General features: G+C 48.3%; 6 protein-coding genes across 6 annotated transcripts; 2 read left to right on the top strand and 4 right to left on the bottom strand.

The window, feature by feature from the left end:
• Window positions 1-146: 146 nt before the first annotated feature.
• Window positions 147-852, bottom strand: ABOM_009842 (uncharacterized protein; the record flags this gene model as incomplete). The annotated part of the gene is made up of 2 exons (XM_022536970.1): window positions 147-353; window positions 412-852. 2 exons carry the CDS (start codon window positions 850-852, stop codon window positions 147-149), a joined length of 648 nt encoding a protein of 215 aa, XP_022384858.1.
• A 1,439-nt stretch (window positions 853-2,291) lies between these two features.
• ABOM_009841 (CocE/NonD family hydrolase) lies at window positions 2,292-4,064 on the bottom strand (the record flags this gene model as incomplete). The annotated part of the gene is made up of 1 exon (XM_022536969.1): window positions 2,292-4,064. The coding sequence occupies one exon, from the start codon at window positions 4,062-4,064 to the stop codon at window positions 2,292-2,294; it is 1,773 nt and encodes a 590-aa protein (XP_022384881.1).
• Window positions 4,065-4,562: 498 nt separating this feature from the next.
• ABOM_009840 (uncharacterized protein) lies at window positions 4,563-5,662 on the top strand (the record flags this gene model as incomplete). The annotated part of the gene is made up of 3 exons (XM_022536968.1): window positions 4,563-4,891; window positions 4,955-5,174; window positions 5,264-5,662. 3 exons carry the CDS (start codon window positions 4,563-4,565, stop codon window positions 5,660-5,662), a joined length of 948 nt encoding a protein of 315 aa, XP_022384880.1.
• Window positions 5,663-6,505: 843 nt separating this feature from the next.
• ABOM_009839 (MFS transporter) lies at window positions 6,506-8,312 on the top strand (the record flags this gene model as incomplete). The annotated part of the gene is made up of 4 exons (XM_022536967.1): window positions 6,506-6,644; window positions 6,710-6,766; window positions 6,861-7,177; window positions 7,236-8,312. 4 exons carry the CDS (start codon window positions 6,506-6,508, stop codon window positions 8,310-8,312), a joined length of 1,590 nt encoding a protein of 529 aa, XP_022384870.1.
• Window positions 8,313-8,634: 322 nt separating this feature from the next.
• ABOM_009838 (Zn(II)2Cys6 transcription factor) lies at window positions 8,635-10,989 on the bottom strand (the record flags this gene model as incomplete). The annotated part of the gene is made up of 4 exons (XM_022536966.1): window positions 8,635-9,751; window positions 9,804-10,219; window positions 10,268-10,748; window positions 10,823-10,989. 4 exons carry the CDS (start codon window positions 10,987-10,989, stop codon window positions 8,635-8,637), a joined length of 2,181 nt encoding a protein of 726 aa, XP_022384871.1.
• Window positions 10,990-11,612: 623 nt separating this feature from the next.
• On the bottom strand, window positions 11,613-13,472 carry ABOM_009837 (lysophospholipase family protein; the record flags this gene model as incomplete). Its single annotated transcript, XM_022536965.1, has 1 exon — window positions 11,613-13,472. The coding sequence occupies one exon, from the start codon at window positions 13,470-13,472 to the stop codon at window positions 11,613-11,615; it is 1,860 nt and encodes a 619-aa protein (XP_022384874.1).
• Between the last annotated feature and the right edge of the window lie 650 nt (window positions 13,473-14,122).

Genomic DNA, 14,122 nt, shown 5'->3' with positions numbered 1-14,122 from the left:
CTCAACCTCGCTGGAAATAGAACAGCGTTCGGGTCTGCCTCCATCCTTCTGGTACTCCTCGTCAAGTATCCATTCTGAATCGCCGCACCAAAAGGTAGCGGCGTACCAAGATGAGGTCAATGCTGTATGTATCTTTGACCTCATTCCTAAATGAATCTGGTCAGTGACGTCCCATATAGGATACCGGGCCAGAGACCTTCAATTTGATCAATAATTTGCACAGGTTGGTCACGACCATACAAGATCTCGAACAGATATACTCTAGACCGATCTTCAGGTGACAATTGAACAGCCGGATTAGGATTTTGAAAGTGTTGTCGAAGACGTTGCAAGAAAGGCCTCATGTGATCCAACTATTCATCAGTCAGTCATGCTTGCTTGCTTACATGCGGAGGTCGTATTCAAACAGACCATCGTGATGATATTGAGCCATGCTGTTTCCATCACTTTCACTCTCACCCTGCTACATCCACATCGGAATTGAATGCCCCTTCTGTCACGGTCCCAGCCAGTGGCATGTCCGTAATTGTCGTTTGGATTGTCGTTACCCATGTATATCCCTGTCTCTTGATTCATAAACGTATCGTCGTCGCTCATGGCGCCAACTCGAAACGTTCCTCTGGCACTTTCCCACTCGTGATTACCCTCACCGTCACGACTATCGAGTATCTTCAAAGTACTGTTATTGTATGCACTGCGTTTATCCATCGCGGTAGAATCATCCAGTGGCGGTAGACTACCCGGTGCGACAGGATCGGCCAGCGATTCAGCATTGCAGGGTTGGAAGCACAGTGCGAAGACAATTAATATCTCCCAGACAGACCATGTCTGTAAGAAACTGATGAACCTCATGGTTTGAAAGGTTTTGGGCAGAGGGAAAGCAAGGAATATTGATGCAGATGAATGTTTGCATGGAAGTTAGAGCGGAAATATTCAGATATAAGTACTCTTCAAAAACACCTCCTAGAAGAGAAACGATGGCTGATTAGGGGGCTTGAGTACTCAAACTAAACCACGGATGAACAAAAACCGGTCATGAAATTATTAAGAATGCCGCCGCTAGAAGCCTAGAACGCCCAAGGGATTATCTGCCTCGTCCTAAGGGTTACAGAGAAATTGCCCAGTGAAGTATATAAAATCACATCTAAGTTTCCTCTTTGAATTGAGTTTAATCCCATATATCGTTAGAAGATATAGAGGCAAAAGACACCGAACCAACGGGCTGCAGTAGTGTTCATGAAGCGGTAATAGTAACGCAACTGGTATGTAAAGGCTAGGGTCTTTGACATTATCTGAAATCTGCCCCATGATGGGCGATATGTGAAACCCGGTACCGTACACCACAAGAGTAAGGGGGTGACAAAGAGCTTCAGTATGAGCTATATTCCTACAAGTGTCTCGGTAACAGCTATGAAACCAGACCCTAAGAGTTTATATCCGCTCTCACGGTCACACCCTCGGATCCTGGTATTCTTTGTTAAAAATAGGTTACCTATTGGCAACCCACGCAATCTGGGGTTAACTAAATGATAGAAGGCAATTTACCAAAAGGCCAATATTACGTGCGAGAGAAACCCCGCAGCCCTTGAACCTACTAGGTGGCGCACTGGATAGCCTAAGGTGACCGCGTGCCTTACACTATTGGGATTGTGTATCGATCATAGGATATTTATGTAACACTATCTTTGGTCCCCGGAAGGGTCTTAGACGTGTTAAGCTTCCAACCGTTTGCCCGGTGGGTATATGGGCGTTAGCTATGTATCATTGTGCAACTACACGGAAAGCTTATGGCACCGCACCGACTTACTATGGAGTTCTTGACGCTACTCGTGCCCACTTTTCAGGGGTCTTACTGTCCCAGGAGAAACGTTACATACATTGCGCGGCGTCTATATGCTTCTAAGATCGACGAGCAACCTAGTTATTAGAAGTTTCCGGATATATGATTATAACCTTAGCGGATAAACCACATGGAATCTTATATACGTAGCTACATTTGAGTTGTGTCATGGGCGTAATCAAAGAGCTTCATGCTTTTAAGAGTGTACTAATCTCTGGAGAAGGGTACTGGAATTCAGTTGAATATAGAATTATAGTTATAACTATAGTTTCAGATATCCATTACTCGCTATATCAAGATACTTCCTTTAGGCAAAAGAACATAAGGAAATATATATGTATGTGAATGAAAGCTCGATGGGTGACATTTTATTTTACTCGTAAATAATCAGAACAAAAAAGGGTACAAAGCTTGAATCCATCATAAATCATTCGTTTTCTCAGTTCTCTATTCAAACAAAAGGTAAAATGATACACGAAGGATATTCCGGGCCAAGATGAAGAGTGTGAGTTCCGTGCGACGCAAGCTCATGGAATTCATTGTCTTCCTTGAACTCACCGCGCAAAAGCGGGCTATTCCCATGTACCTGCACCTGTATACTTTCGCCGGCCTCATACTCTACACCCATGGCCCATATGCCGATCTCCAACTTTACTATATCACCTGGTGTGATATATTCATCACGATCATGTGGATGGAAGGGGTAATTATCGAGCAAGGACCGGGAGTTGTCAATGGCTCGGCGCGACGCACGAAGGATACCTAATGATCCAACATGGAACATCAGATTGTTCTTATTTCGAGGAGGTATATCATCGATGTTCTCTTGACTGACGCCGTGGTGTGCAATCGAGGACCAGGGAATGTTGAGGTTCAGCAGAGCTTTCCCATTGGCATCCAGCTTGCGCACGAGTACGTACACGTCCATGTCGTGGAAGTCGGGGCACGACATGTACACGACTGCTTTTGGAACACCTGCTAACCGTGTCCGGGTATCAAAGGTGTGCGTGAAGCTGGCACAGTCCAAGTACTTTTCCGAATTATAAGAGACTGATGTTTCTGTTTCCGGCACATCGACGCTTAGGCGCCCACCAGGGTGGAAATACATTTTCCGGTAGTCGGTGCGTGGGATGGGGTAATCCTCTTCGGCGATGTTATACAGGGGTTCTTGGTTAAACCGTAGAATGGTGGTCCGGACCTTTGGAGTCTTCTCCCAGTCATTGTCGGCACTATTTAGGTACCGGTCAAAGAACCTTGCAAGGTCATCGGCGGAGTCCTTGCAATTCCAGATGTCGTACCATTCCTGCCATGGGCACAGACGAAGCCATTTGTGCGAAGATTGCACTTGCAACCAGCCTCGCAGTGAGCCCATGGTATGTACAAAGCTGGTGTAGGAGGCGGTGATATAGGTTGGAATGTTAATCTTGCTAATGTCCGGCCGTTTGTCCTTCCAATACAAGGCGTCAGCTTTGGGGTAGCGCCGATACATTTCGTGGAAGTCCTCCACCCCACCGTGTCCCTGAATATTAGTGTCGATAATAAAGTCGAACAGTCCGGCGTCAAACACTCCGCCTCTGACAAACTGTTCGCGATACAAGTCACCACAAGCCTCCCATGGAGCAATTGCCTTCAGTGAAGGCGGTTGCAATGCGGCAATGAACCACTGAACAATGGCCAAATGAGAGTTACCGGCCAAGCCGACATTGCCGTTGCACCATGGCATCTTGGCCACGGCCTCGATTACATCGTATCCATCCTCCGCCTCCTGCGTACCCATAATACCCACAGTGCCTTCAGAGTCACCGGATCCGCGAGCATCGACATTGATAATGGCGAATCCACGAGGAACGAAATCAGCAGGGTCTGGGCCCTCAAACTTCTCTAGGCCACTGAGTACCCCGCTAGGTATTCCGAGGCCCCACGGTAGGAATTTTAGCATGGATATGCCATTGAACTTCTTGCCGAATGGACTCCAGGCTAGGATGGCGGGCACGGGTTTTGTTGTGTCGGCAGGACGGTAGATGTCGCAGTATAAAGTGCTGCCATCACGAACTTTGACTCCTACGTCATGAGATGCATGGATGTCACACGGTAGTGGCCTGGAGCCATTCTGACTCCAACCTGCAGGAAGGACTTCCTCACGAAATCCGAAGGGTTGGTAATTATTCCTGCCCACGGAGGGCTTGTCGATTGGCCGAGTGGCGACAGGGACTGGCGACGGCATTGTTGGAGAGATTATGTGCGCTGGATGCTGACTCCTGTCGTCTCTTGGCCAACGTCCTCCCCTACATCTTTAAGTCATGAATCTTGTCGGCACCGAGGTGAGTTTCGGCAGGGATATTGCCTTCATGATTCCCGTTATGGGGAAGTTTTGAGGCTAAAGAGGGCCTTCGGGCGAGCTCGGCCGAGATCGGCTCAGCTGCAAAGAAACACTCGGTAGATACCAAATCATTGCCGATATAGACAGGAAGCACTGGCAAAGTCACAAAATTCACTCTCTTAAGTTCAGGAAGAGTTCGGCCGTGCTATCATTTCGTTGGAAAATATCTCGGATGTGGAACGTTCCCTTTATAGCCGAGGAAAAATCATCACAGGTTTAAAGTCCGTATATACAGTTCACATCTCCATATCCTAGATTGAATATCCATTTATTTCCATTATCACATTACTGCTACCTGCCTACTCAATAGCCCCTTCAAATACACGAAAATATCATTGAAATATGGCGCCTTCTCGCGTTGATATACTCGAGCCTTTGAGCACTCCCAACCCTCTGAAGACCCATCAAAACACAAAGCAAGAAACCCATTACGGTGACTTTCGTGACGACTTCTTCAAGAATGGCTACACGGTCATCAAGGGCGTTCTGAGCAAGGAGCGCGCTCGTGAATACCAGAGCGAGGCACTCGACTGGCTCGAGTCATTCAATATCGGATTCAACCGCCATGACAGAAGCACGTGGAAGAAAGAAAACCTGCCTCAAAGCTTCAAAGGTGGAATGTATCTTCACTTTGCTGCGGCACACGAGAAGTACATGTGGGATGTCAGAACGTAAGCTTGCTTAATAGACCCAAACCAAACCAAAGACTAGGATGGTTAACACTTTGCTTCCAGCGAACCCGGTGTTGTTGAGCCATTTGCAAAGCTCTGGGGAACCGATGAGCTGGTTGTCTCCTTCGACACCGTCAACATCACACTCCCTCAATCCATCGTTGGTGAATATGATTCCAAGCCTTGGCCTCACTGCGACCAGGCTCCAGAGCGCAAGGGATTGTCTTGTGTCCAAGGCATTGTGAATTTGTCCGAATCTGGACCGGATGATGGGGGCCTCGTTGTCATGAAGGGATCCGCCGCGCTCTTCGATAAGTCTTCGAAGAGAACCCGGTGACGGGGCCCATGCCATGGCGAACTGCTAAGCACAAGGACTTCCATCCATTCTCCGACAAAGATCTGGACTGGTACCGCGAACACGGCTGTGAATTGATCAAAGTTTGTGCGGAGCCGGGTGATTTAATTTTGTGGGACTCGCGTGAGATGCACTGGGCGCAGTTTGGAGATTCTGACCTTATTCGTACTATTGTGTACGCAACATATACACCGGCAGCCTGGATGTCGGATGAAGACCGCGCAGCAAAGAAGGAGCTATTCGAGAGTTATGAAACTACTACCCATTGGCCGCATACCAATCTCTACACCCATGGCAAGGCAACAATCAAAGTAGATGGAGAGGAAGTACCGGACCCATTGGAAAGGGATGAGCCTCTTACCAAGCCAGTGAGGACTGAGAGGTTGTTGAAGCTAGCTGGTGTTGTTCCCTATTAAGTTGGGACGTGCTGGAAGCGTCGGGTCTGTGGAGTGATATCATATAGTAGATCTGACTGTATATTCAATTATTACGTATTCAATTTAGCTTTGTTCCCTATTATAATCGTTGTTATATCACTTTATCAAAAGCACGGGTCCAATAGATCTCAGTACGCAAGCCGCTTAAGCTTAGGATGACATAGTTGTAAGATTTAACTTTACGAAAAAAGGAAATTCAACAAGGCTAGATAAAGAGAGAGAGAGAGAGAGAGAGAGAATAGAGGTTTTAGCACATTACTATCATGGATAATGTTTTGAAGATTATTGGTGGGCAAACGCAACACGGTGGCACTTGAGTGGCGACAAGACCTTCAGTGATCACCTTCGGCCGACCACTTACCGTTACCGAGCTGCAGTCAAGTGCTAAAAAAGAGAAACTAACAGTTTTAATTAATGAAGAACGTCGCCTTCACAGGCTAACGTGCGCCTAGCGGGGACGGAGGGGTAAAACTCGGTCGAGCTCGGGTGAGTCTTAAGTATGGCTAATCTTGCTGTCAAAGTCAACCAGCGGTGGACCGGCCATGGACCTGCCTCGGCTCCACATTCGCTATCCCGGTAGTTTCTGGCGACCTTGAGGCTTGCTGGTTGGTCTCTCCGCGATCGGCTACTGAACGGTACATGGGTTTCCCCCACGGGGACCCCGTGCACGCAGACCGGCGCTATAGAGGGCCCATAAAATTGTATCTCCCAATACACGAGAGGACATTCCTAATGGGATATCGACAATTCCTATATTAACGTCCAATTGCCCAACGTCCTTTTCAGAGGCTATATAGATTAGCCCGACATAACATATTAAAAATGTCGAAGGAGACCGACGCCGCACATCATGAATATGCTGTTACAAAAGACGCGGCACAGAATCTCCCAACAGGAACGGTCAAGCTAGTCGAAGATGGAGAAATTGTCTTAATTCCAACTCCCTCCCCTGACCCAAGAGGTAAGACACACATCCAATTGTGATCGCCTATCGTTTCTCCAACCATTGTTGCTGACGATAATGAGATCCTCTCAACCTACCTCAATGGCAGAAATGGGTGATAAGCAGCACTTTAGGAGTTTGTAAGTTCTTTATCTTCCTCTTCTCTCCCCCACAGAACCCTGAGATAAATGGCTGTGAGAAAGGAGAAATATTAACCGCACGATTGTTGTCTAGTCGCTGTGTTGAGTGTCCTCATGACCTCTGGGATGGGTCCCATCATCACTACCATCTCGGCCTACTACGACGGTAACCCCAGAACGAACGATCTAATGACATATCCAACGTTGTTCATGGGACTTGGAAACGTGATCGCCGTACCACTCGCTGAGGCTGTAGGGCGTCGCCCAGTATTCCTGACATCTGCTTTAATACTCACTGTCGGCTCAATTTGGTGCGCCGCGAGTGACAGTCTGGCCTCGCATATTGCTGGACGGGATGTGCTATCCCTAGCTGCTGGTCAGTCGGAGGCATTGTGTCCTCTCATTATTCAGGTACGCCTCTCATATCCAGACAAAATATACGCAAATGGAGACTAACATCCCGTTGCAGGAAATCCATTTTGTTCACGAACGCAGTAGTAGACTAGCATGGTTCAGCGCCATCCAATCTATAGGCAGCGCGGCCTTGACTATTGCCACAGCCTACCTTGTTCAGAGCCTTGGGTGGAGGTGGTGGTACGGCATATTCGCTATCATAAGCGGCGTTCTATTTCTGGTCTCCTTTGTATTGGTCCCAGAATCTTTGTATGAACGGCCCACTGACGCGTTCGAGGGTCAGGTCCATGTTCAGCATGAGGGCGAAGACCTGGCCATTGTTCGCGCAACTACAAAACGCAGAGTCGAATTGGACTTCACACGGTACCAACCGCGTACATGGCGGCACAGCCTGAAGATCTTCCACGGGCCTGCAAAGTGGTCGGTAGCGATAGAGTGCTGGAAGCACATGCTGCAGTGCATCTTGTTTCCCAACATCCTGTGGGTTGTCTTAATGAACAGTGTCGTGCTCGGGATCTATGTGATCATGGTCACTGTGTTCGGAACCATTCTCACTGCCCCGCCATACAACTATCCCGCCACAGCTTTAGGCCTTGTCCAAGGAGGCCAGATAGTCGTCTCGCTGATCCTAGTCCCTGTTCTCGGATACGGTGGCGACAAGTTCCACGAATGGGTAGCAAGACGCCGCAATGGTGTGGCCGAACCCGAGTTTCGCCTGATTCCCATATTACTGCCTGTCATTGTGGCACTCATCTCATGTGTCATCTTTGGTCATGCTGGTTCCGATCCATATCACTGGTCGCCGTGGGCAATCACAGTCGGTTTCAACGGAGTTTACTTCGGATTCATTGGTATCATTCTCATTGGATACACATACTCGCTTGATAGTTATGGAGAGCGAGCAGGGCCCATTCTGGTGCTGATCTGTGCAATCCGTGGCTTGATCTCCTTTGGCATTTCTTTTGGTGTCACTGAGTTTGTTACAGAGATGGGTTATAAGCAAGCACTGGATATCTGTGCTATCATCATGGGAGCTGTCTCAGTTTTTGGTTTCGTTGTTTTCATCTTCGGTTCGAAGATTCGGTTCCTTACGACGAAGTATGCTGTTGCCAAGAAGACTGCTGAAATCTAGTGCACATCCGGAATATGCTTCTCCATAGCTGTGCTCCAGTTAGATAGCTTAAATATTTCCTTTTTGTTACAAGGACTAATACAGAATGCTCTTCTTAACTAGAGCTTTATGATTACGGATTGTTCATTCTTAGTCATAGATTCATACATGTTAAGTTCTCTCTTCTTCGTTCATCATGGACACCAGAAGTCGAGAGTAAAGTATAAATCGGTGCCTTCCTATCATACATTCCGAGTATTGTCTTTCACATATCTAGATGACGTGAACAACTCATAAGGACAAATTCTGGTGCTATATATAGTGCACGAGACCATTGGACTTCTTAGGATTCTTTCATAAGGTCATCAAGCGGAACTGGATCGAGCCATGGCATCGACATATCAATGAGTTCCAGCGAGGACGACAAATCGCCGAAGTGAGGTAGGATTTCGCTCCACCCGACACCTGTTGTAAAGAAGTCCCATTCAAAAGGTAACTCTGACTGTATTGTAGGATTGCCAGATAGCCTGTTATCCACACCGTGGCTACTACTCGGGGATGACGACGATGTGTCTCCCGGATTGTCAAAGCCTGTCTCGGGAAACAAATACCCTAAGGTCGCATCGGCATCTGGAAGGGAGGCCCACAAACGAGGCGACGCTGTTAACCTCACAATCTTCGAGAGTACAAGTCGGCTAATTTCTTGCGATGGGTCTATGATATCGTATAGATGGGACAGCCGCTGAAGGACGAGTAATGCGCCGTGCCGCGTCTCTGTAAATGACTGTTCGAGCAGACTGATGCTAAGTCTAACCAGCTCCCTTTGTTCGCTCAATTCGGGAGGCGATCGATACTTCCGTAGGCATATCAAATCTATGATAGTATAGATTCCTGCGGTTATGATGGATGCCGTCACTGCCCAGAACTTGTGGAAGTGAGGGCATGGTGCGTGTTGCCTCCGCTGAAGAAGACGCTTTGCAGCTAACATCCCATGCTGGAGCACGTCCCTTCCCTCCTCATTAGGTATTTCCAGAATGTGAGGTAGAATGGCAACACACAGATGGATTCGCCAGCTATCTAGGCAGTTGTGGAGTAAGTATCGCTGCACTGTAGTCCAATTGGGCTCATGCCCTACCGCCTCCATGGTGGCCTCCTGGCCTAACAATGTGAGGTGGGGTGGGAAGGATAATGAGATGCGATCTAATTCTCCAAGAGTATCTTGTAGCACTTTTATATCCCAGCTTTTGATGGCTCCGACATGGTTCTGTATAGTAATGGCCAGTTGAGCTATTGCTCTATGATACTCGAAGACAGACGGATGGCTCGTCCCTTCATTGAAACTATGTGGCGAGGCCGAGGCAAAGGCTCCATCAATAAAGGTACTTTGGCCTTCTTTGACTTCCAATACTGTTGTGAAAGACTCTGGGTGAATTGTGGTAGGACGTGACCACACAGCTATCCTACGTAGTGTTAGCGTTCCTTTAGCCTCTCTGGCCAGGTATACAGGCTTACCAGTCACAAACCACAAGTGTCCACCACAGCCTTCGAAGGACATTCTGCTGGCTTGAGTTCGACTCTAAGTTGTCCATGTGTGTGCTCGCTGTTCCACGGTCATGCCCAAGACGATCGAGCCCAATGAGTCGAGCAACATTCACCGCCGTACCATGCAGAATATATTCCTGATCTGATTCACCGAGATTCTTATGAATCACGTTCAGAATGGCCAAGGTCTGAACGGTCCGCAAGCTTGGCTTGCCCGTGTAATTGGCATAGTTCAACTCTTTCAAGGCAGCAGCTCGCCAACTACGTGACAGTTCTATAGACCCCCTGCCCAATGAAGGCCGCACAGAAGGATCTCGGACAGAGAAGCTTTCATAAACCAACTGGAGGTTTTGTATCTTCTCATCACTAATAAAGTACACGCCAACCTGGAAGCTAGTCAGATCGCCGAAGCTAAAATTGGCAGAAAGACTTACGGCTAAAACGCTTAGATACACCGCGATCCAGGCATGATTCCTGAGACTATTTCCTTCGTTTGCGATCAAGCTATCCCAGAACGCATCATGCTCTCGTATGAAAACCGACGCATCTAAGGCACAATGAACCCACCCCAGCTCTCTTAGAGAGAACTTGACGATTACTTCGCTCCAGTGGCGCGCGGGTAGACAAAGCATTACATGGTCGTCCCACGGGCGAGTGCTATCGGTATGGCATTGATCTGGCTCGACTGATAGCTGGAACGGCAAGCGCTGAAACTCGCTTAAGATACTCTCTGGGGACTGAAAGTCCTCTACGGCTGCTGTACGTCGGGGGATATTTGCCTCCACTTTTAGCATTTCCGGTCGGGAGAGAACGGACTCCAGCTGCCTTATTCGCATTTTGAGGCTTATGTTCTCCTCTAGAAGCCTCGATGCAGCGCCAGTAGTGCTATCATCTGACACATCTTCATCCACTGCACTATTGTAAGAGATTAGCTCAAAATATATACATGTTGGCCAAGAGTCGAGAATATTGCATTGGGGGGATCTCACACCGTGACCTTCCCAGCAACCTTAACGACCTCTCGCATACAGGCAGCCGACTCCCCGCGTTCAATGCACTTGTCACAAGGTATTCTCTTCGAGCATTTCACTTTCCTACGGGTGCATTGTATACATGACCGAGGGACCCTCTGAGTCTGTCGCATCTGTGGTCGCATGGTTCCAACACGACGGGTACGGTTTCAATAAACAAGCTCAGGTTCCTGTCCAGAGGGCATCAGATCTCAGTCTGGGATAACAGTCCTCGTAGATTAACGATTCATATCTTGCCTTTTTCACTAAATGAAGTCTCGGTTGAGTTCGGGTGAGTTGGGTCAGCTGACCGCATTCCGACCAATCACAATTCAGCTTTCTAATTTCATCCTTGGATACTGGATGGCAACCAAAGAGACACGATAACAGAAATAAAGCGTGTGCATCAAGCTTTTATATCCACGTCGCACTAACAGTACCCGAGAAGATTCAATGGCCTGGTTTTTGTTTTTTGGCGCCCCGCAGCATTGAAATTACTGGGAACAGCCACCACCACGCATTTAGGGCTAATTCGGAATGCCTCAGGCTCTAGGGCTGGTAGTACTGGGGAGAGAATATTACTATTTGAAACCCTCACTCCATATAGCTTTGATAATTATGTATTGTTAGCTTTAGCTAAGTATATGAAAACCCTGTCTTACATGTCTATAGATGCCGGATTTGCGACCGTAACCAAAATGACGATGCTACATGCTGTTATCGAACGTAATCTAGTGCGTATGTCTGCAGCACAAAGTAAACCTTATGTCTAAAGCATCATGGCCAGTGCCAGAGCAAAAGGGAATATGGCAGCAGTGTAGCCAGGCAGTTTTCTGGGAGCCAGACTAGTCTTAATCATGAGCTGTGGCTCATAATCCGCCGGCTCCGTACTGTTTATAGTTCCATCCCAGCAGTAATTCTTGAAACACTGAGAGCAGACTTCAGGCAGAGTAGTACCGGTACGTTCAGCAGAACGCGAAAGAATGGCACACCCCACACACGACGGCCAGCTGGCATCCTCCGTGCCATTTCCACGGGTGGCAACATTATAACCGTTCGTGATCATGGCATCACGGTCCTCGTAGCTGTAGGATAGGTCGAAAGTAGACGTATTAGAAAGGAATGTATAAGGAGCATTTGGAAGATAAACAATCAGCGGCGCAGGCCCAGTCAGGTTCTTGCTATCGCACCCGAAAAAGGTCGGACGTTTGTTCAGTCCCAGGTTGATGAAGGTATTGGGATCCGGGACCGCAGGGAACACGGTTCCGTTGCTGATAGTCGAGTTCAGGCTCCTTTCATAGGTGCGTACTAAGGACTTGCCGGAAGGCCAGCTATGGATATTGGCTGTGGAGTCAACGGCGAAGATGACGTCGACGTGGCGCTCTGGCTGGATCAACGGATGCAATGGAATGTTTTGTCCGTCTTCACCTCCATCTACGACACTCAAGTGGGACCGCCTAGCGATTGCCTCCGTAGCACCAGTATATTCATAGAATGGGTTAGGGTAATTGGCAATATCGTCGTTGCCCTGGCCCAGATCTTCGAGGATACTGGCGATAGCCGACTTGAAAATCTTGGGAATCTTTGTGCCATTGAGTCGTAATAACCCTTGATTGAAGAGAGAAGACGAGGTGCCCATGACATAGCCAGCATTATCGAAGCCCCGAACACACGACCCATTGCTGGATATCTGGCCACCTTTGAAGTCGGAACCCAGATATTCCAATGGCGCGAAGCTATAGATAGCAGGATCGAAGGTGCCAAATTCCCAGGGATTGAACTCGTACACGGTAGAGTTACTACCAATAACTAATTCACCGGGATTTCGTCCATCCGCGACCAGAATGGGCAGGGGGGTTTGACCTCGTTGGAAATTCTCCATCAAGGCAATCGATGACCAAGTGTAGTCGGGGCCCCCGCTGCTGGCATTGATAAACTGGTAGGAGAGTGCACGGCCCCAGTAATCGGTAAGGGACGTGTTAAAGCCCGCCTCTTTCTTAGTCTTTACTGTGTCGACTAATTCAGTCCAGTAATCGACGGTGTTGAGGAGCTGGAAGTGTTTCACGCTCGGACCCTCTAAAATGTTGTTTGTTAGGTCCCAAGTATTCTCACTCGTCTGAAGATCGCTGATGGTGGTGAAGTTGTTGATAAAGACGGATCCTACCAGCCACCCACCACCGCTTAGCGCTGAAAGGTAAGTGGCAGACTGTAAGAGGCCTCCCAGTTGGCCAGACGCGGTCGAATTAGTGGTTCGACTATCAAAGGCTTTGAGGGCTCCAGCACCGTTTAGCATGGCGCGATATCCACCGCCGGACACGGAAATCCCGACGGTGGGCAGATTGGACGTATTCGCAGACACTCGGTCAATATAAGCCGATGCATCGAAGTTTGTCAGGTTCAGGCGACCGAGTAAATTCTTCAGGGGCGACACAACTTCTTTCCGGCGCGCATCGAGCCAGTCCGTTTCATTCTGGGATAGCTTGGATGCACTGCGCACTGCAGGTTTCACAGCAGGGCAAGAGACATTGGCAGGAGCATATCCATCTGGAGCATTTGGCAAAGCACGTAGGTGAAGATCAGGGGTGGCACTGGCCAGGGCAGCCCCTAGCAAGAGGACATTCAATTTCATATTGTACGTGGAAGTTTAAGAAGAATATGGGAAAACATCGAGATCAATGGTTTAACACCACATGCAGTACATTCTAAGCGTCAGCCAGGTGACTCTTACTTCGCTTATAGCTATGGCTGTAGGATTCTGCTTCGGCCCCATTAGGCAGCCACCAAAATCCTTCTGAGCCCTAACGTTGACAGGGATTCAGCCTTATGATTGAACTGTGGGAGTGTTTCATCAAAATTCCAACTAGTGGCTAGGATGGGTCTCACTATTGGACTAGGCTACCACATAGTACATACTTTACCCTATTAAGCACCGTGGAGTTCCACACCTGGGCGAATAAATGGGGCCTCCACCAGATGCAGCCCCTAGGGAATGGTCTTGTTTAAGTTCCTGATTGAAGGATTCCTTCTAGCTCCGCAGACAGTCAGGCATTCATCAGACCGCTACCCGCGGGGCCCGCCTTACCGTAGACGGTGGCAATCATCATAGCAAATTTGATTATACTTGCTTCAATGAACCTCTTCCTTGTAAGATGGAGCAAGTACCCTATGCTATTCCCGAGAAATCTAAAGGTCATGGGGTTTTCTTTGACATGGTGGTGATGAGTGGGAATCTGTGGGATATAGTGTTCGTACTTCCCGATAGAAGTCCTCTTTCGCCTC

The sequence above is a fragment of the Aspergillus bombycis genome (genome assembly GCF_001792695.1).
Source record: "Aspergillus bombycis strain NRRL26010 chromosome Unknown contig00119, whole genome shotgun sequence".
NCBI lineage: Eukaryota > Fungi > Ascomycota > Eurotiomycetes > Eurotiales > Aspergillaceae > Aspergillus > Aspergillus bombycis.
The sequence above is the reverse complement of the archived record's forward strand: the minus strand, read 5'-3'. Positions and strand labels throughout refer to the sequence as shown.